The sequence below is a fragment of the Ornithorhynchus anatinus genome, chromosome X1 (genome assembly GCF_004115215.2).
Source record: "Ornithorhynchus anatinus isolate Pmale09 chromosome X1, mOrnAna1.pri.v4, whole genome shotgun sequence".
NCBI classification, from domain to species: Eukaryota; Metazoa; Chordata; class Mammalia; order Monotremata; family Ornithorhynchidae; genus Ornithorhynchus; species Ornithorhynchus anatinus.
This window is the reverse complement of record NC_041749.1, coordinates 44,830,358-44,853,216: the sequence shown is the minus strand read 5'-3', so window position 1 is coordinate 44,853,216 and position 22,859 is coordinate 44,830,358. Positions and strand designations below refer to the sequence as shown.

The 22,859-nt window shown below is 44.4% G+C and overlaps 1 protein-coding gene across 3 annotated transcripts in view; it reads right to left on the bottom strand.

The window, feature by feature from the left end:
• Positions 1–1,296: 1,296 nt before the first annotated feature.
• The window catches only part of PCBD2 (pterin-4 alpha-carbinolamine dehydratase 2), a 47,227-nt gene continuing 25,664 nt past the window's right edge, over positions 1,297–22,859 (bottom strand). For all 3 annotated transcript variants that reach the window (XM_029049755.2, XM_029049756.1, XM_029049757.2), the window contains 2 exons: positions 2,788–2,868; positions 1,297–1,528 (listed from right to left, as the gene is read on the bottom strand). In XM_029049755.2, coding sequence (XP_028905588.1) covers positions 1,433–1,528; positions 2,788–2,868 — 177 coding nt within the window. In that variant the 3' untranslated portion in view covers positions 1,297–1,432. The remainder of the gene's footprint in view (positions 1,529–2,787; positions 2,869–22,859) is intronic.

Here is a 22,859-nt window from a genome sequence, read left to right as displayed (position 1 = left end):
GGGGAAGGCTTCTCATCCCCTTTCCCCAAATGTTTCCTCATGACTCTCCATCCCCTACACCTAATTGGAGCCTCCTGAGCCCATTGAGTTACTGCCTCCTCCCCAAACCTACAGCACCTGAGAGCCCCCAACTTTCTATGACTCCTTTCCTCAGTCCCCTGCACATCTGAGCACGGCTATCCAGGAACAACTCCAATTTCCAGGAGCCCATCCCTCTCTGCCCACCTTCCAGGCTCCCCAAGGTCACCTGTTTAATTAAAGAAAAAAGAATAAAAAGATTCCTGTTAAAGAATGGTCTTAGTAAGATTGGGGGAGTTTTTCAGACCTGATGAGCACTTACACTGCGTACAAAAAGAAGATTGCAAAGGTGAATCTGGTGCGATGTTTCCTTGCTCTCATCTCCAAAGAGCATGGAGCAGAGTGTAATTCTTTTCCCTGTCGTACAGCTTCTTTTGGAAATACTTTCCAGTACTGTTGCAACGAATACTGCATGTGACCTCCTTTCTAGTGCTGCCATATACATACACACGTGGCCCTTTCTTACCTTCTTTCTTAAGACGCCGACAGTGCGTCTGACTAATTCCCGGTTACTCATTTTGAAAGTAGCTTCCAGCTCTATGTGGGTCGGACTCAGGCTTTAAACCCACTCGGTTTTGGAGGCGGGGAGGGCTTCCTGTTTGGATGGGCCAGGTTCTTTGTTTGCTTCCCGCGAAGCCTGAGCCAGAATTCCCATCTCTCCCACAGAGCCAGGTGGGAGGCAGGGAGTCAGCGTTCATGAGTTCTTATCCTAATTTGGCTCCCAGATCTCTGGGCCCCACTCAGGACGCTCAGATCCTTATTTATGAAATGGGGGCGGTCCAGATGGAACTTTTGGGTGAGGGAGCAGATTTTTAAAAAATAAATCATTCTACGCCATGTTTATCAAGAAAGAGGGTGGCTAAGGCTCTTTAATCCAATTCTGATTGGCAGCCTGGGCAAAATTAAGATGCAACTTTGAAAGTCTCAAGAATGTTCCATCAGGAGGCTGTGATCCCCTTTTAGCTATAAACACTGCTTTCCTGCACTCTGTTGCACTGCAAAATCACACTTGTGGTTTGAGTTTTAATGCTTTGAAATGTTTAAAGCATCCCCAAAATAAGTGTGCTGTGCAAGAATGTAATATTCCTGTATGATGACTAGGTACAGCTGCATAAATTACCTTTGTTGGTTTACCTTATGTGCTATTTGGAAATATAAAATAATACCAGATAAGACTAGGGTTTTGCCGATCGCATTACAATTACAACCATCTTTGAATTTAAGCTTGGAACCTATTAAGACCCAGATTTATTTTCAGATAAGGAGAGAAAAAAAGTAGAATTTATCCATCCAAGTTGCCTTAAAAATACTGCGACATGAACACAATTCTGAGCTCCTATGCAGTTCTATTCCGTTACACAGAACCAGCAGCTTTCTCGATAAACTGAGCCAGCTTTATGTCTCTTTTGGTCAGTCCTCCACAGTCATGTGAAGTGAGAGTTATCTGGACCTAGAGAAAAAGACAGACTTTTTAATAAAAAGTTGAAACTGCAGTTTACATTGCTATCATTCAATGGGGCAGATCACAGATCTTAATCTAATGTTGCACGGTCATCTTTCAGAATCTAAAACTTAAAAATAAAAACACAACAGGTTTAAGAAATGGCCCATTTACAGGTATGCTTTACAGACATGCTTTGCAATTTTAAGAAACAACAAAGCCAAGAGGAAGAACCCACCATGACCAAAACAGCAGCCTCTGGGGAACTGTCCCTTCCATGGGAAAAGACAGTTTCACTCTTCAGAATCCCAGTCTTTCTTTTTAAGAAAAGGACACTGTCTTCTTATTTCCATGCCTGCATCTCTAAGTTTCATGATGGATAAGGCCACCAAGAACTAAAGCCACCAAATGCCATGGCTAAATGGACGCTTGAAACAGCAGTTTTCTTGCAGGCCAATGCAGAAACAAAAATCAAGCTTCTCTCCTTAGTAGGGGAAGTCGGGATGACACCCTGCTCCAGACTGCTTTGAGTTACTCCACTAGATCTCACTCAAGATCACTACATTTTCTCCTTTGGCCAAAAATATTTTCAAAAGGGAAAATGCTGAAATCTAAAATCAACCACTGGTATTTACTGAGCGCCTACTGTGTGCAGGGCACTGTACTAAATCCTTCCAGATGGAGACACCGTGGAGGGAGTCAAGATAGTGGCAGCCCAATACCTTTTACATAGGCGCCTCAGACATTCACATATTACTTCTCGAAACACGCTTCTCATTCTAGTCTGTATCTTAGAAAGAATTGTTCCTGTTGAGAATCAATTAAATGTTTACCAAATGTATACAGCTCGTGACACAGAGGAACTTCCGCACAATCTTGGGAAGGAATTAAAACCCTAAACTCTATGCAATTCCCTCTCCCCCTACCCTTCCTCTATTTCGGTTTACCAGAAATAACTTGGAAGAAGAAATGTTTCTGTAAATCTTGTTTGCATTGAAAGCAGGGGTCTAATTTAGCCGGTGTGGCCATATACGTTTCAGCAGAAAACAAGCATATCATAGAGAAATCATTTTAACTGTACACATAAGTAGGATTAGAGAAGTGGTAATTTGCTCGAATGCATGTGGATTTTTAAAAAAGGTCCAGACAATGCCACCAGATACTCCATTCCAATGGAGCTCGACAGGGTAAAAGGGGTCACTGGCAGGAGGAACTGATCTCTTCCAATTTACAATCAAGGTGACAGAAAAATAAGTCAACGAATTTACCTTATTGTACACATTGAACCATTCGGGGTGGTGATTCATCTTTTCTGCTTGTAGGGCAACACGCGACATAAATCCAAAAGCCTAGGATGAAACAAAGACGATGTTAAGGGCTATTCCCCGGCCCTCCCCATCCCCAAACACTGGCCTGATATACAAGAGTAAATCAGTAGCCCAAAGACATTTTTAGAACCTTCGTATAAACTGCAGGGGGGAAACTGGCCGGAAAACAAGTGTTCTTCTTAGCGGGGTTGCCCGGCCATTGGGGATTGCAACCTATCACACAACATTAAGAGCCACTGGGTCCCAAATAAACAAACCAGAAAATTGGTCTCACCCAGTGACCTGTCTGGACAGTTTAATTGGACCCATGATTAGGGGCTCTCCAAAATAACGGGAGGCAATTTCCCTCCAGCAGGCTGGCTCCCATTGGACCTCCCTCTCCATAGCCACTGAGTCTTCCTACCTGCCTCAACCCAAAAGAGCAACAGCTTCCATGACGCCGCTGAATCCAATTTTTTTTTTCCCGGTTCTCGGTTGTTTTACTGGGTTGGAAATCGAAGAGACACTCAAAGAAGACCTCCCATTTAACGGAGGAATCTTTTGAGGTGTCTTATTAAATGCACACTTCATCTGAAGGGGTCACGGAGGAAGGCCCCTGACTACCTGTACCGCAGCCCCTGGGTAGTGACAAGGGCGTCTTTGTACGGAAGACAATCAGGAAGAGAAGAGCTGGGTTTGGAAAAACAAGGAGGCCACTCGAGACCCGGAGGCAACCGGTAGCCAATTCCGCCACTGCATTTGGATCATGGGGGAAATGGGGACCTAGGACATTTTCTGAACTGGAGGAGAAACTCAACTTGAGAGAGAAAGTTTACTGTCAAAGTTGGAAGAGGGAATTGCAAACAATAGTAGAGTTTGTCCCTATCATGTCCAGAAGGCAGAAATACTTGGTAAGACTTTAATATAACTGCACATTAATTACAGTGATACAATAGAATTCATGAGGAAGCCACTATTAAACCTCGCAAAACAAATACTGAACTTCATTTTCCACAGCCTAAAAAAGCTAAAATGATTGCAGGAAATGCTGTTTTCTTCGGGGTTTTGTTTGGTGTTTGAGCGGCATGAGTGTTTCACATACCACTTGAAAAAATCAGAAATAGCTTTCTTGCAGAACGTCAATTCTCTGTCATTCGGCACTGTCTTGAGTTCCGAATACGGTGTTGTTGGGCTGAAAACTTCCTTCATTAGGCTTAAACCCCAGAGGTTTTCCTTGTTACAAGAAAGAGGAAATTGGTGCTAAATCTGTTTAACCCTCCAGAAGTGGGGAAACCCACTTTCTAACTGTCTGACAATGAGATTCTTGTCCAAATTGAAGAAGAGGGAAGGGGAAAATCAAGTCAAAACAGGAGATTTACTTATTCAAATTCTCAAAGGTTTGTGACACGCTGGGTCGCGGAGAGAAGAGATTAAGCGCCATTGGCATGAACACTGAATGCCGCACGCACCTTGGCAGGCCAATGAGAGGCCGGAATCCAAACAGTGACCATCAGAGTTCCCCAAGGCCTCTATCAAGATGCCTGTCAGCAGCATCAGTATGTTGGGCTCCACGCAAAGTCAGTTTCTACCTTTCAACATGGTCCGTTACTGTTGAACTCGGATGATCAAACAGAGCTCTTGCTCAGTGGACTTTCCCTCATCCCTTTGAACGTGTGTGCTTGTGCGTACATTCATGCACCTGTGGGCGTGCACACGCACTCACACATATCCATACACACATACACAACCTCCACACACACCTACCCCCAATTATAGAGAGAGTCAATTTTGGGCCAAGAAACCATAGGAGTAACAACTAGATAGTTCCCAAACTACTCTCTTGTACAGATCTTTAAACTCTACTCTTTTCCCAATCTGCAGTTGATTTTAACTTCTGTTTTCCCCTGTAGATTGTATGCTTCTGTGGGTAGGGATTGTGTCTGCCAACGCTGTCGTATTTTGTGGGCAGAGATCATGTCTATCAATTCTTTTGTATCGTTCTCTCTCAAGTGCTCGGCTTACAATAAGCCCTCAATAAACACAATTGATTGACTGACTGAGGAGCTGCACCTGGAGTGTGTCTTACTCCTGGATTTTCTTAATGCAGGATTCATTCAACTGTATTTACTGTGTGCAGAGCACTGTACGATTCCTGCTAGTTACCTTCAAAGGACATCGTCAGTACCTCAGGGTCCTGGAGTACGGGGTCTAGGCAGGGCAGGGTACTCTTTCTTTCCATTTCTCTGGAGACCAACGAGTTAAGCTCAGGATACGATCTCAGATAGGGTCGGGATTGTCCTCCAGGCTTTGATGGGTAAAATCCCGCAAACAATTCTGACCATATCCACCACCACAGCAGTGTATTTCAGAGAATGGCGTGTTGGCTAAATCTGGCAACATAACAACATAAGAATATAAACGATGTCCGTGGGGCCAGAGGAATACTTGGCTGAGCAAACGAAAAAAAACTAAAAACAACCAAGAATGCAAATCGCTGTCCGTGGGCAACAGAGCAAGCAAATTTTTCCATTTCCCAATTTTAGCACATTTCTCCTAACCTTTCACTGAAGCATTTGCATTTAATAAAATATTATCGCAAAACTCCGATTGACCACTAAAATGGGATTCCCTCCTAATTCTCCCCTTAGGAAAGAACTCTTAATCTGGGCTGGGAGAGGGCAGCTGCAATCCTATGATCTCTCTTCCAGCAGCCTGACAGGGTCTTGAAAATATTAAAAATCCACAAATTAAAAACATCCTTACCAAGGCACATTCTTCATATTAAAATGAAAGAACTTTTGCAAGGAAGCTAGGCCTATGGAAATGAAGAAAGAGCACAATATGGGTGGGGCGTTTGGCCTGCACTGGGGAAGGAAGGGTCCCCGCGCTGCTTCTCAAACTTTTGTTTTTTTCTAATTCTCTGCTTTCCAAACTGGACCGAGGGCCTACCGCCGAGACCCGAACGTACTCAAGCCAATAGCCACACTGGGATGGCATCGGGATGGCCTCAGCACGGTCACAAGGAAGAAGAAGAAATAGTGACATATCAAATGGCGGGGGAGGGAGGGAGGACACCTGGGTCCTGTGACTGACCCATGGAACCCCCAAATGACCAATCCCACACCTCCCTTTTAACCGAATAACCAAAAAAACAAACAGTTCCCAACGAAGTTCCCAAAGTAAAATGAGCTCACACAACTCCTGGAGTATGGAACCTGGTTTGTATTAAAATATTTTGGCTCATATTAGCATCTTGACATATGCCTACCTGTTTAGGTAGGGTTTTTTGGGGTTGTTTTTTTTTTTTTACTGCCAATTTACAGCATAGTTTGTATATGATCCGTGTTCTAGTGAGCCCCAGCCATTTCAAACAAACATATGGTCAACAAATAACATATAATGGTTGATAATAGCTTCAGTCTTTCCTCTATGGCAAATTACAAACATTTTTAGGGAGAAATCAATGAATGGATGAATGAAGTATGACTTTTAAGTCACTTTGCCATTCTGAGGAATGCTAGCATTTCGATCACGGCAAATCAGGCCAATGAAGTTTGTCATTTGGAAATCTCCAAACCATCCAGCAATTAAAAAGCTTTTTCTGTGAACCCCAAATCAAGTATCTATGCTGGGATTTCCATTTTTCTTCAAGTTCCCTTTGGTTGGTTTTATTCAACATGCACAATTAAGGTTGCAAAATCGCGAAACAATATCAGATGCGCCCAGACCAAGCTTTCCCCGCCCATCCCCTACCCCCACCCACACCGCCAAGCCCTGGTCTTAGATCTGAGAAATGTTGAGCAGCACTCCGAATGTCTGACCCAGCTGAAGTCCAAATACCATGTATGATTTATTCCAAGTTCCAAGACTTAACTTCTAGCACACTTTATATTTGCAATAGGGATCTCTCATTACCCAAAGCAATTTTCTTTGATACAAGTTCTTTAAATGAGCTGCCTTTTATATTCTGATTATAGACCATTTTAATTATGCACTAAAAAAAAACAACATATCTCCCACTAAGAAAATGAACACCAGTTACTCCAAGGTAATTTTCCCAATGCAATCTCCATTAAGCCTCTAAATACTTCCTTTACTAATTCAATGAATTAGAACTCTATTGTTTATGAATCACCTTTATGTTTGTAGGTCTATAACCCTTCTTTTAGAAAATACAATTGGCTTGGAAGGAAATGATATTTATGTCTGATTAGAAATGAAAACACTATTACATAATCAGTTTGGGCATTTCTTCACGTCTTGAAACATGATCGGCAATTTGGTCTAATTGGTGATCAAGGAAACTATCTTGTGATCAATTAAAGTAATTACCAGATTCCGGCAACACAACCTACCTTAATTTCAGCTGGAGTCTGCACTTCTTCAACTTTAATTAAAAATAATGAAAATTATTAAGCAGTCTGCAAGGCAAGATCATTGCCAAGCACATGTGTGTCATCTGATGTGACCGCTGCTCATTGGTGGTACACTTTTCCCTTCCTCGTTGCCCTATACATGTTTCTTGGGGCACCAAAACTAAATGCTTGGTTTGGGACCAAAAAAAAAAATGGCATGGCCCGCCACGGCCTTGGCCGCTATAATGACTTTTGTTTATGGCTAGAACCACTGCTAAGGGAATGTAACATCTTAATTTGCAAACCTCCTGATCAAGACTTGGGAACAGCCACTGGAATAATGATAATACTAATAATAATAAAGATAATCATGATGGTATTTTTGAAAGTGGTTACTATGTGCCCAAATGTTGACTCAGCACTGGGGTAGATTCAAGATAAATCAGGTTGGACACAGTTCCTGTCCCACTTGGGGCTCAGGTTAAGTAGGAGGGAGAACAGATATTGAATCCCCATTTTACAATCAATGGTATTTATTGAGCTCTTACTGTGTATAGAGCACTGTACTAAGCACTTTGGAAAGAACAATATGAGAGTCAGTAGGCAGATGAGGAAACTGAAGCACAGAGAAGTTAAGTGACTGGTCCAAGGTCCCAGAGCTAGGCAGATGGCGGAGCTGGGTTTAGAACACAGGTCATCAGACTCACAAGCCTGTGCTCTGCCACTAGGACATGCTACTTGCTACTGGAGTGGGTCAGACCTAGAACCCATCTGACCTTCATAGGGATGAAGGGTTTTTTCATCCCAACCTCAAGGATCAAGAGCTCAGAGCCACTGCTATTCCTCCTTCTCTCTCCACAGCTGACCACATTGCGGGTCTGGGATTTCCACCCTCTCAGGTCTAGCTTGGAAGGTGGCCAATGATCCCACATCTTTCCTACACGGGTCCTCTAATAGCCAGGTCTTTGGAAAGCACCAAGTTTCTTGGGAAACGGGTCTCTGACTGTCCCCTTAAAAACCGCCCTGTAGTTGTCAAGGGTGCGGTCAGAGTGAGTGGCTGCATTTCTGAGGAGGCCACAGTGGGCGGGGGTGGAGGAGCCCAGAAGGGAGGGAGGAGGCCATGGTCAGATTCTCCCACAGGTCGTCTAGGTATATAGATGAGCAATAAGTTGATGAAGCCCCGCAGCAGAGCCAAGGTCTCATAGGATTTCTCCAGTGGGCATCCTGCTCTGGAGGGAGCCCCCAAGGGGGCCAGAAACACAGCTTCCCTCATCAACAAGGCCAAAAACCCCAGGAGAACCCGGGGGAAAATCCTATTGCAAGGTTATACCCAGGCATCCGGCACCGGCTTCCCAGGGACTATATGGAATTCCCTTCCAGCTGCAGGATGCAGAACGGGATTGACCCTTTCCACTTAATTGCCATTCCTCCCGCCTAGGTAATGCATCTGTGCCCTCCCAAGCACTTAGTAGAGTGCTCTGCACAGAGCAAGTACTCAAGAAATTCTGCTGATAGACTGAGGTACGGTCTAATGGGTCCGATGACCTTCATAGGCAAACCAGTGGTCTGCCTCCTTTTTGACCCTTTGTCTTTCCCTTGTTGATAGGGCGGTACGGGCTGTTTGATGGACCAGAGCACCAGACTTTTAGTAAAATTCACTAGTGAAACAGTCCCTCTCTGTGGTACAGGATATTTGACCAAGTTTCTCAGAATCTCATTATTTTAACAAGTCTCCCTTTCTTGAAGCCTCCACTTACTCTTCTCCTTTCCTTATCGACCACTGCCTAGTGCCATCTGGCACGAGGCAGCAATCTCCCTGCAAAATGGACAAAAGCCCGTGGTCTAATGCAAAGAGCACGGGCCTAGGAGTTAGAGGACCTGGGTTCTAATCGCAGCTCCACCACCTGTCAGTTGTGTGACCTTGGGCAAGTCATTTCACTTCCCTGGGCCTCGGTACCACCTCTCTAAAATGGGGATTAAGACCGTGAGCCCTATGTGGGACAGGGATCTGATTATTCTCTATCCACTGTAGTGCTCAGTACAGTGCCTGGCAAATAGTAAGCGCTGAACAGGTACCATTATTTTTAAAAAAATTGAAAAGTATCTTCCCATATATGTGCTCCACAACTGTTCTGTGCCAGGAAGATGATTTTGCTGAGAGCAGCACAAGGACACAGAGTTTCTTTTCCCTAAAAAGACTTCGTCATTTCAGAATCTTGCCATGTCTAGAAGTTTAAATTTCAGCTCTCCAACTGCACCAACATCAACCGCTACTTGGAAGCCTGTTCCAATCCTTTCACATTTCCACTAACCTTAGTGCAATTCACACACTCGCTCTCCACTCTCTTTACCCCCAGAATGTACTGAAAACCCCTCAGCCCTGGGAGGCTGGCTCCTTAAGGCAGAGATCACAACTACCAACTCCGTTGTACTGTACTTTTCAAAGTACTTAGTACAGTGCTCTGCACACAGTAAGCGCTCAATAACTACCAGTGATTAAGAGAAACCATTTACTACTACTGTTCCAGATTGCTTCACCAGTTGCAGCCCTCGCTAGTTACCTGCTGACATTGGCAGTTCACCATTGCCTGTATGATTGGAGTGGGAAGGTGAGAGAATTCTTTGGTTACTAGTTTTCTGGATTCTATCTGTTAAACTCCCTTTCTTTCCTCTCAAACAGCGCTGTACTGAGAAGAATTGGGTGATGGCAAGGTAATTCACACAGAGGTAGATTTAAGACAACAGTCTAGTTAACAGGCCAGGTTTCTAAAACTGATTTTGTTTTGTTTTTCTGGAATTATTCATACGGCCTTTCCACCAGCAAAAGAATGGAATTTGGTGCCGGCGGTACCTTTCATGATCTAGGCACCCTACGATTATTTACTAGAGTAAGCTCAAAGTTATGTAGTGCAATATCCCCAGGCGCCAAGCTCTTGCCTCTCGTTGAACTAATTTAAAATCTACATCTGTCACTAAAAATGTGCAGAATATAACTCTTCACGTGCATCTTACCAGAAAACCACAGACCAAAAAAAAAAATGTACGGGAATACTCAACCAGCTAATGAGTTGCTGGGGGGGGGGGGGGGGGGGAGATTTGCCCAAATATGCAAATCTAGTTTCTACATGGGCTTGTCCCAACACATCCCGCCCTGGGAAAACCAGTCTTTGAAGAGAACAACTCCAAAGACAGGGAATTGTTTGAACAACTTGAGCCAATCCAGAGATCCCCTCTCAAACAGAGCCATGACAAAGTGAAATGGAAAGGAGGAAGATACCATTTTGCCATCTGATTCGTCACCAGGAAAATGAGAGGGGGGAGATGGGAGGGAGATGGGAAAAACAATGAGAAGCACCACAGAGAAGAAGAAAAAAAAGCCACAGCCTCAAATTTGTATTTCGCAGGTACACAAGTTCCCACAAGTGGCAAGCACAATGTTGCAGAATCAATTCCCATCCCACCTCTTTATTTTCCAGCAGTTAATGGCTTTGAGGGGCCTGCACAACTTCTCAACTAATCTAGGTTTATTCTTCCCCTCTCGCTTCTTAAACTGGGAATCAATTCCTCCTTTAATAGTTTTTCAAGCTACCCGCCCCTCAACTCCCTGGTCCCTGCAGTGCTCGCCAGCATCAGCTTGATGAGTAATACATCACCAAAGCCATGTAGCCTGATGCGATGGACTAATAGCTCAGCACATAGAGAATCTCCACTGATGGATGGCGGCAATACATCACTGGAACAAAGCAGGCTGACACTGGACTGCTCAAAATGATGGGACTGGTCCAGAAAAACAGCTCCAAGGAGCTCAGCAATTGAGCGAGTCCTTTTTATTTATCTGTATCAAAGTATATAGGTTATGAACTTGGAAAGGGCCCCAGGCTGTCAAAGCCTTTAGACCTTCTCAGACTGAAGCGGACGTACATCCTAAGCACGGATATATTGAGGATGTATTCCCATTCCGTCCCGGCGGGTCTGGGGCTAGATCTTCCTCTACTGCCGTGGAGCGGAAAGGCCTTTTGAAACTAAATATTGTTACTTATCCAAAGAAAAATCTCAGCATTGGAGAGCCTGTCAAAACTAGAGCGAGGGCAGTTTCTTTAGCTCCGGTCGCCATTCCCCCAATCAATCACCCAGCTCTAATTTTGCCTCTTAGACCTAGCTGTGTGTCATCACCTTCTTGGAAGCCAAGAACTCCTGAGTTCTAATCCCAACTCTACTTCACTCTGAGATCTTGAGCAAATCACGTAACCTCTCCCACCTTTGCTAGTCCATCTGAAAACCTGAGACGCTGTAATTTATTCATTTCGAGGGGAGGGCGGGAGACAAGGAGGCAGTGAAGAGGGAGAACATGCCTTTCAGAGGAAGCTCTCCCTCCTGAAGGGTGCCACAGAATCTACTTGTACCCAGCCCATCAGGGCAAGATGGTGACTTATTCAGAGGACATTTTGGGACATCTTCATGGTTCATTTTGATGTTTCAAATCATCCCGCGGACCCGCTGTTCAGGAATGGCTTCTGTCCGTGTCAGGAAAACTGGTACGGAAATATTTCACAAATTATGTTGAGAACTGAGATCCCCATCCTGGAGCGCAAAGGCTCATGAGTACCCACAAAAAGGAAAAATGTGTTAAGTGGGAACTCCCAGCGAATAAACTTCTTTTCATCACAGGCACAGGGCTAGAAGGCACTAGAATTTCATTCGTTGGTCCAAATGTTTCATACTTCAAGATAAACTAACATGAAGGGGGTATTTTCTTTCTTCGAAGTGTGCAAAATGAAATTTCCTCCCTCTTCCTCCGTCTCCTTGCCAAAAAACAAGTTTTGCCCGATGTCCATATTTTAGTGGTAAATTCCTCTCTACAGGTTATGTCCACGAAATGATCTACTTGGCGAAAAAGACAGTGTTTTCACACAAGTCCTGCAGTGCTTGTTTACAATTCTATCATAGAGGAAAATAACAGAGCCCGCTCTATCTAAAATATTTTGACAGAAAAAGCACACAAACATTGATCTATTTGAAGTACTTTGCCACTTTATATAATCGCTGTGGAGGAATTCTTTGCCTTTGATTTTGCGAGTTTACATCTCGTTCATTATGCAAATGGAATTTTATATATTAAGAAATAATATCTGAGCCATGCGCGAGTCAAATTAAATTCTTCAAATGGCCTTGCCAAAAAGCTCTGTGATTTTCCTATAAAAAAATTACTCCAATTTGTTGATCTTACATAGGATGAAACATACTGTAACAATCTTCATAATTTATGTCCTGTTGGGACACAATGATTTAAAGTAACATAATACAGAACAGCATCACAGTTAATCTAAACCACCTGACCAGATAAACAACAGTTTCCCTTCTCTCTTCACCGAGGGCATTTCTGTTTATTGTCATATCATTTCCTAATTCCAAGAACAAGAAGAATAAATGCAGCCAACCTGCCCTTCAGCTGCAGGCGGGGCCTTTCCAACATTAGGGGGCTTTCACCCACAGGTACCAGTACAATGTCAAGGGCTCAGGGAGACAGAAAGCAATCCGGGAATTCCATCCAAAGAATTGCTTGTGCTGAAGCAAATTGGGGCGGAGGGGCCGGGGACGGTGGGGGGGGGGGGGGGGCGCGAACCCTCATCCCGGCCAATCTGGACCAGGTGCAGTGTTATAAACTACATATTTTTGGATGTCACTAAAGATGTAATTCTTTCGAACAAATTATAGGGCCTCAGATGCCGTGAGCCAAATTTCTGCAAGGGCCTCAGACGAAGGAACGTGATTCAGAGTTCACAACCAGTCTGCCGAGCCGCTCGGTTAGGACGGCGCTGATTGATCAAATTCACTTTATCAGTTGGGGAGTGAAGGAGAGGGCTGGGAGGGGGGGAGGTCAAGGGCAAACATTCGGCCCTGTCAACGGGAAGTTTCATTCTGGCTGACGGGCCCAAACTGGGGAAAGGGCTCCAGAGCAAACTTGCCTGACTTACCCCTCTGCAGTTCCCAGAAAACCTTACTGGGGAGTAGGATTTCTTTCTGGGGCAACCGAGGGGATGGTTTTGGGCTACAATAGTGAAAGGAAAAGTGCCGGGACCCCGAGTGCGTTCAGTGGATCACCATTCACTGTGATTCGCCGAAAATATTCAAAATCAAAACAAAACGCCTGTCTGACCAGATTTTTATAAAGTCTGACCAGATTTTTATAAACTCGGTTGGGAACAGGAAAACAAACAATTGCTTAAGAGGGGTTTCCAATATTACTTTCTGCTGTTGCTGAGGATTTTCAAAGCTGTTCATGCTCCATTGGAAACTGCTCTGCTTCACAAGCTATCCTGTCCCTGCCAAGAAAATGGTCTGATACACTTTATTACAAGTTTATCGGTTTGCTTACACAGGCAAATATATATAATTATCCTTGCCCAAAAAGAGCCGGTGCAAAATAAGTGAGATTCCTAGGCTGAAAGGGGCAGGATTACTAAATCACAACTTGATGGGAGAGGGCTAGCTGATACTAGTCAACAACAATAGGTATCTGTTTCATCGTACCCTCTACTTTGAAGTCTGTTGCAATATCCTGATACAATTCCACTGAGTTTTTCAGAACTGGCAAAACGGAGGCCGCATGTTACCGACCTTGTCTTTCTCTCGCTAGGGGACTCTAAGGGAGCGAATGTTCAGACCTCGCTGCCTGCGAGGGGGTCTCCTGATTCTGGAAATCGGGGAAGAGAAAACTCCATTTTGTAGCATCCACTTTCTGAGAAGAGAGAACCTAGCTCAAGTAAGGATTGGTAACTTTTTGAATTCCATGTTATCAAGAACAGCAAAAACAAAAATTTAAAAATAAGCTAAACACACATTGGCCTGGAGTCAGACTTTCCAAGGGCTCTCAAAGGCTGATTAGAATGGATTTGTGGTTTTGTTTCTCCAGAGAACTTTCTTTTGGGTGGGAGAAAAGAGCCTCAGTTACAAATCCATCTTTTCCTTGCCTTTGCACCTCCATGGAACCTCGGGTTTTTGAGCCACGTCCAAATCGACTTAGAGTTCCTTGAAGATCAAAGCAAACTTGGTTATCTTGCACTGCCCATTAGCCCGGGGCACATAGGTTGCCTAACGGCAAGCAATCACCTGTTACCACCATGTCAAACATCACTGTCCCTCTATGTACTGGACTTCTTACTGGGGTGGGTGTATTTTTTTGAAATGCATGGTATTTCCCCTGTAAAAGATGTAAAAATCAATTGTTAAAATACACAGGCTTTCTTTTTCCGCTCGGAAACCTTTTTACATTTAACATTGTTCTGTTAAAAGAGAACCCCCACACACACACCCCCACCAGAAATAGCAACAACAACAAAAAATTGCATGACTGTGTGGTTTAAGTTTGATCTTCTGAATGGAAAGTGCATACGAGGAATCTCCCTCAGCAAGTCAAAATTCTTTGCATAAGCACATTGAGTAAAGAGTTCCATGAACAAAACTGGGAATGACAATTGTAGAACTTGGGACTCTGCAATCAAACAAGAAACTTGTTAAAAGGAACAGCCTTGCTTGTGCTTTCTTAAATGCATTTTTTGCAGCCAACCGAAACATTCAATAATACAGTGAAGCCCTCATTAGCCATACACCTGTTAAAGCAATCAGATGCTTAAAATAATAAACCCGGGCAGCAAAGAAAAGGACAATGATAATTGGACCTGTTCAAATAAATTCTCGGCATGCCAGAGCAAAACACTAAAAGTACTGGGGAAAAACTCTCAGAGATGCCAGACACGTTTACGCTATAAAACACAAATTCACACAAAATACATTTTGGTTTTCGTGACTTTTGAGACCCGTGCACCTGTAACTTCTGTTACCTCGGTGCTGCTTTCGCCTGCCACTCTGCCTCCTTGTAGCAGCACGGGAAAATTGTAAACAAAATGCCAAATCTTGCCGAAGAACAAGGCCCTGGGGCCTGGGGAGGGGTTCGCTAAACCTTTGGCAAAATCCACCAGTGGAGCCGTTGCCTACAGTTCATGCAACCAGGATTGATGGGGCAGAGGGATTTTGAGAACCTGGAGAAGCCTGGCCCTTTGATATGAAACTGGGGCATCTTGTCTCCGCCACATGGTCAGTTTACCTTGTGCCCTCTTCTCAAGGGTGGAGAAAATATCGGGATCCAAAAGCAAAAATGGCTTATTTGGTCCAGCACCATCTTGTCAGAAAGCAGTGGGTCTCAAAGCCAGCAAGCCATTTCATGTCGACCAGTCAATGGCATTTACTGAGCATCCGGTGAGCGTTGGACCTGGTGTAACCATTTGGGAGAGCGCAACAAAAGCAGAAAACATTTCCCTTACCACTTGATGGAGAAGACAGGGAAAATGATCTCCAGATAATGAAAGCCCAAGGACGAACAGAGCTAAAGCAGGAAGTGGTCCAAACACTTTGGGAAGAGACAGCTGGACCATTGAAAGCATAGATGAAAATATATACATAGCTGACAAGCAGCATGGATAGAGCACGAGCCTGGGAGTTAGAAGGACCGGGGTTCTAATTTTGGCTCCATTTGTCTGCTATGTGACCTTGGAGAAGTCACTTCACTTCTCTGGGCCTAAATTACCTAATCTGTAAAATGGGGATTAAGACTGTGAGCCCCATGTGGAACATGGATTGTGATTTTCAGTAAATGACGTACTTTACTGGTGCTCCCAGAGGACTGGATCTGTTTGCTAGTACAAATGCCCAGATGCTCAGAGATGAAAACAGTTTGCTTGCTTTCAGAGACCACTTCAGGAGGGAACCACACATCTGGGTGGGAGGGAGAAGAGTAGGGGAGGTGAAGAGAAGGTTGTGCGGGGCCTACCTACCCCAGCACTTAGTACACAGCACATAATGCTCACCAAATACCATAGAAATAAACATTTTATTAAGATGAATATTTATATGCATATATATATGCATATCAGAACTTCTGAGAAAAGCATCAAGCTACACAAGTTAAGAATTTCATTCTGCCGGGTCTCTAGGTACCAACTCCTGAAAAATGACACTGGGATACTGATCTGCCCCATAATCATAATAAATGAGGAACTTGTTAGCACTTACTGTGTACCAAGCACTGGGCTCGATACAAGATAATCAGGTCCCACAAGGGGCTACCTCACAAGTTCCCATTTGGGCCATTTGTACACAAAATAAGGCAGAGTATATATATGGATTTCAGATATACTGGCAGATGATAGTAGTTGGCTCTTCTGCTTCTCTGACCCTCATTCTAGAGATCCCCCATTTACATTCACCGGGACAGGGGAATGCAGGGCAAATTGGGCCAGAAACCAAGTCCATAATTCCAGGAGCTGGAGCTGACACCAAGGTGTCCAGGGAAGATTCCTAAGTCTTCTAAAAGTTGCTTTCTTCACAGATCCAAGGGATGATTTCTCCACACCAAATTTCCTGAAACACCTATGGAAGGCTTGGCCTAATTTTCAATAAAACAGTCAGAACCTCCATGACTGCAGAGGAATTTGCATCCGAGGTACCAAAATGACTCCTCGCAAGGCCAAGAGAGCTTAGGAAAATCCACTCTCCAATATTTAAAGAAAACCATCTTGGGCTGTCCCACAGCTGCTGAAAATAATATCCGTGACACACTGCCACCAGGGCAGGGCCACCTAAAGTCAGGCAGACTCATCATAAGAGGGAGATGGCCCTCTGGTCCAAAGTGGCAATTATAAAAATGTGAACTTCCCCTCTCGGGACTTGCTTTTCTCTTCCCGACCCAGCCACCCACCGCTGCCCGTGTTTACAATCCACGATGTTTCCCACCTCACAGTACCAAAGATCCAATCATGCCCCTCTACTTCTGGGTAAGGAGAGGAGCGAGAAAAGGGGAACACTGAAGTTGCAAAAAATTGCTCATGTTTGCCAGTGTTTTTCAGTAAATGTCGTACCTTAGTGGTGCTCCCAGAGGACCGGATCTGCTTGCTAGTACAAATGCCTAGATGCCCAGAGAAGAAAACAGTTTGCTCATTTTCAGAGACCACTTCAGGAGGGACCCACACATCTGGGTGGGAGGGAGAGGAGTAGGGGAAGTGAAGAGAAGGTTATGTGGGGCCTCCAGACCTGCACCACGCTATACAACATTCTTCTCAGCACGCAGCCCGGGGATGTCCCAGCACTGCAATTAAAACGGCAACATGCCAGTCGGGGATTTAGAGAGGAGCGGGAGGGACAGGAAGAGAAAAGGAGGAGGCGAAAAATGAGCACCTCATTCACCCGCTGGTCAGAGCCGTTACTCCCAGTTTATTTTTCTCCCAACACGGACCGGCGCATTTCCTTTAAACCGTATCTCTGGGAGGCCAAAATAGTGTCGGGAACTGGGCTTCCGGGAACACTCCAAACAACTTAGGTTAGAAAGGCTGAAAATACAGTAGGCGAGATGGATCCCATACAGGAAAATCTGCCTTTAACTACACCTAAAAAGCAAAAATTGCTCAACCTAAATTAGCTTAGCCAGTGCTTATGGCTTCCATTTAAGGCCTTTGTGTTGTTCATTCTGATATACTGTAATTTGGTCTGGTTTTAAAAAAACGGCTTAAGAAATTAAAGCTAAGAACAATCAGTGTTCCTTTGTACAATTTCTTTCTTACACCACTAGTGAGGTGGTGAATAACTGCTGAAGTGGATTTGGGTAATGCACGGGGGAATGGAAACAGATCTGTACCCTAGAAATTATTGTAGAATTTGGTATTCTGTTCTTTAAACAGCAGTCTCCGTGCAGGGAGAAATCTGCTTCAAGACCCCCTGGATCTCTGGCCAAAACCTGAAAATTCTGTTACTTCATTTTCCTTTCCCTAAAATGGAGGAGAGTAGAGCTGATTTCCATTTTGAGTCAAGCCCCACCCCATTCCTCAACCTTTTGGGGGAAAAAAAAAAATCCACCCAATACAAATGGCACAAAAATCTCATAAAAAACAGATCCTTCAATGAAACTGAGATCACGAAAGGCCACGGACAGGTTTTGGCCAAAGAACGAACATCCGCTCCATTATATGAAAACAAGATTTCCTGACGCCAAAGTATTATGGAAAGGCAGGGAATGTGTCTACCGACTCTGCTGGATTCCATTCTCCCGAGCGCTTTGTACAGTGCTCTGCATGCAGTAAGTGCTCGATAAATACCACTGATTGAGAGAAAACAGTGCCCACGATGGTAGAAATAGGTGCAGCAGGCTTCTATTGCCACCTATGGGAGCGGGTGCTTCTTAGAAGCCAGGAAAAAACTCGTAAGGGGTTAAGCTTCTCAAACCAATGCTCTTTTCACCTCTCTGTCACCCAAATGTCTCAGGTGGTGGGGGTCCCCCCCTGGGAAATAAGGCGATGTAATGTACCTCTTTAGGGCAGCGGCAGGAAAAACTGAGGTCCTGGAACTTCAGTTCATGAAATGAAATGACTCTCACCCACAGCACCAAAACGTTTCCTTGTGTGAGGGATGCTGAACCACCACTAACAATTTATGGAAATAAAACAAGTCTTGGCTCCCGACTGAACAATTCTGTTCTACACCAAAAACAATTTCATTCAAATCCCCAAAAGTCTTCAGTCAGCTTCAGGTTAATTTCAAGACATAAGCAACTTTCCTTCCAAACCCAATGAAATGAGAGGAAGAAAGTGTGGGGGCCGGGGGGGGGGGGGGGGGGCGCAGGAGGGAAACGTGTATGAAAGTATAAGGGATGCATAACTGGTTTGCCATTTTATGAAAAACAAATGAAAATTCTATTCAACTCGCACTGATAAACTGAAGGACTGCCAGTGGGTTTTGAAGCAGATGTAACATTTTAACAAATGTGATTGTTTGTGAAAGAAATAATTCTGATCAAAAACCAAATTGCAGCCAAAGTGAGCCCTGTACTATGTCACTCTAATCCACTCTGACAGGAAGCAGTAAGTGGAGATTCCTACTGTGAAAGGAGCAGATGTGAAAGGTCAGCCGTGGCCTGGAACTTCAAAACCGTTAACGTGTAAAACAGTGTGCATTAAAGCCTGAAACAGCTAACCGCTGGATTAATGGATGTCCACTAAGTGAGTCTGATGTGCTCTTGGCAAGTAATGGTTAATTTTTAAAGAGGTGCAGTGTAACTCTTTTCTTTGCCTTTTTCCAACTTTCACCAGAGTCCATTTTTAATTACAATTGCAGGATACGATATTAGGAAAGATTTAAAACATGGTCTCCATCCTGCAGAAAAATGATTAGAAAGTCGTTTCATTGAGTAGCGAGGGCAATTTACCATGATTTTTCAATAATTTGTTCCTGTTATTCTGTAAAGGAGAGGCCTGGCTCAGATGATTAAAATACACTTCTATTGCTCCATCTTGGGAATTTGACATATTGCGCTCACTCCACTGCACTGGTCCCAACACACTGACCAGCGACCAACATTTGCCAAAGAAAAAGAATTGCGCCTCCCCAGGCTTTGACGATGAAGAAAAAGCAGAGCTCCCAATTCCCTGGAGCTGGCCACCCTATTTGGGAGCGGCACTTAAACTGAAGACCTGGTTAAAATCCAATCAGCATGGGGTGTTCATTACCCAAAGAACTCTGGAAAGTCTAGAAGAGCAGAAAACCTAATTACAGCTAAATCCCATTTTCCCCACGGACCCGTCTTCCCAGACTGTCCTTTCTTCGGTGAGGAGATTCCCTGTTGCTCCCCATGCTCCGATCCTGATGACATCTATCCAAAGCCAAAGAGGTTGGTTCCACACCACTTGAAAAGCTCTCAGGCTTAGCGGAAGAGCTCGGCGAGGAGCCTGAGTCTCCCTGCTGCTCAGATAAGCTACCCTGACGATGAACTGAAAAGAGGACCTTTTCTCCAGACAGTTCATTTACCTGGAATGGGTCTGGGGCTAACCCGTTCCCTTAAAGCAAGGTTGACACGAACACATCTTCCTGGTGTGAAAACAGCACTGGAGGATGAGTTGTGGCTATGTTTTTCAGTCAAATCTTGCATAACATTCGTTTGTGTTATGCGTTTTAAACAGGAGGCTATTGAGGAAGCATCAGGAAATGTGCTTCCCAAACTGCGTGACTGTCTGGATAGTTCGTGATGCCGGGTCGGAAGAAACGGCTTTGCATGCGCACGTGACAACTATCAAAGTCTGAGTAGTAGAACGCAAATTCCCTTGAATGTGAGGTTCTTCAGGAGCATAGCTCCTGCATTACAGGAAAATCGACTGCATTTAAATATATAACAGTCTCGATTGAGAGGAAACAAAGATGGGAAAAGTTTTGTTACCCTCTTTGAAAGAAAATACTCTGTCCGGTCACATAAATTTAGCCTTTTAATAGCTTTAAGTTGGCTCCACAACAAATCTAACCAATAGGTAAATGCACAAGAGCCCCTCCTAAACAATCTGTCATCTCTCTCAGCTCTATTATAAATGTTTGTGGTTAAAAACACAAACAACCACAGAACTCCCTTCCACTCTGTGACCTCTTCGGCTCTTCGCTGGTTGCTTGTACAGGGAGGGGTTCTGTAGGTCAGGTTGGGAAGGATAGTGTCTTGGTTAACTCTGAACAACTTCTGTGTCTGGACATGTATGTTCTAAATCAAAACTCTTAAATATTTTCAATACAACTGAATCCCCCAACGATGCGCCGAGAGACTGGAACCTACAATTCATGAGAAACCCCAACTCACATCTAATCTCTCTAGCTTCTCTGATCCCTGACCAACCAATGGAATAATATCACCAATCATCTTTTAGAAACTATTTTGAGATCATCAGATCAGATTTGCTCTCAGACATTATTCTCAGAATCTGGTATTGTTGGGCTCTTCCAACTCCCAACATTTGTAAAGTCGCTTCCACCTGAGAGGCCACTGCAGATTGCAAATCATTTCTACACTGTTCTTCAGCGCCCCACGGCATCTACTTTGGTCACAATAACTCCTTCGTCTTTATTATTTCACCTTAACGATGCCAGGGCTTTAAAGCTCCTCCGGGTTTGCACCTCATCCTAGAAAACAGTTACTCACATTTGAAGATTCGGAGTCACCTAGGGATACTGACGGATGGAGTGCAGCCTGGGTCTCATGCCCCGACTCGGCCCTGAGCTCTCTGACTCTGAGCCAACAAGTCTAGCTGAAGGAGTACCAGCAGCAGCAGCAGTATCTGTTATAATGATAATGTGGCATTTGTTAAGCACTCACCATGTGCTAAGCACTATGACTAAGGCACCAGGATAGATGCAAGATAATCGGGTTGGTAGCAGTGATGACATTCGTCGCATTATACAAAGCAGCTGGAACTAGGAAACCATAGAGTGATTGAATTAATGGTATTTATCAAGTGCTTATTGTCTATATTATATTAAACACTTGAAGGAGTACAATACAGTAAAGTTGGTAGACATGTTCGCTGGCCCACAAGGAGCTTACGATCAGAAGGGTACCTGAAGGAATATTCACAGGTCTAACATACGTTGAACCAGGTTGTGTAGAGCAGACGTGTTTTTGAGAAGATTTTTTTTACAATTTAGACCTCCGCACCGGACTCGAACCTACAGCAGACACATCGAACCTTCAGTGAGCGCCAGGCTGACGTCGGCGGGGCTGTGGCTAAATATTTTTAGACCGACATTTCACTACCCTATTTCCAAGTCCGCCCTGGGAGACCTGACGTCAGCACGTTCACTACTTAACCCACAAAGGGGACTTCAGGCTTTGCTGGGCCTCAGCCTGTCCAAGCCCTACTGCCGTTCTCGGGGTGGGGAGGGGTGGAGGGCCCCCCACCCCCCACCCCGGGGAAGTTCCCAAAGTCCAGACAGGCTGAGAGTCAAGTAAGAGACGCACCCCCAGGCCAGGGTTGTCAATCGGGGGAACTCCCATGTCAATAAAGAAGTGTAGGCCATCCCGTGACCAGAACGCTACATCTGTACAACCTCAATCCCATGATTTTTCAGCCTCACAGGGTGGGACGGCAGTCACAAACCCCATTTCGGTTGGGTCGAAATGCAGGCTGCTCATTTGTGTCGGTAGGAAACATTTGGATTCTGTCACTTTTTCCAAACAAACTCTAGTTTTGCCCCAGGCAGGCTCGGTCAATGTCTAGAACGGTCATTTTCCAGGCGGCTGAAAAAGCACGCCCACTCCTTTTTGTCCCGGGAATTGGTTCTTTTTCGATATGGAAATTTACTATCAATCTCTAATGAAGATACACTTCAAATGGGTGGAAACTGCAAGACATGCATTCTTCAACTCCTGTTTGGAGAAAGAGATCGTTTTCCCATCACTCGTAAATTACTTTGATTTACAGCGTATTCCTTATTGTATTCCTCGGTGCAGAGAAGTCGGGGAACGACGTGATATGACCCCCTCCCGGTCCTTTCATAACGGCGCAGGTGCACAAATCGTGACACATGGGAGATGACTTGGAGGATAATGGGAAATGAGGCGGGGTTAGGAAGGGCCGTGTTGAAAAAGGCATCAACTCTACCTACCGTAGATCGCTCTAAAACCCATCCGCTCCTTTTTCAGGCCCAAATCTGTGGCGGCAACGGTTACATTAAAATACAGGAATGCAGAATACTGTATAATTTACAACAACACAGTCATATTGCTCATTCTTTTTGAGGTTAAATGCTACTGACATAAGCTACACCTGAATCCAATCACTGCCTAGACATTGAGAAGATTCACACGCGAGGGCTAAATTT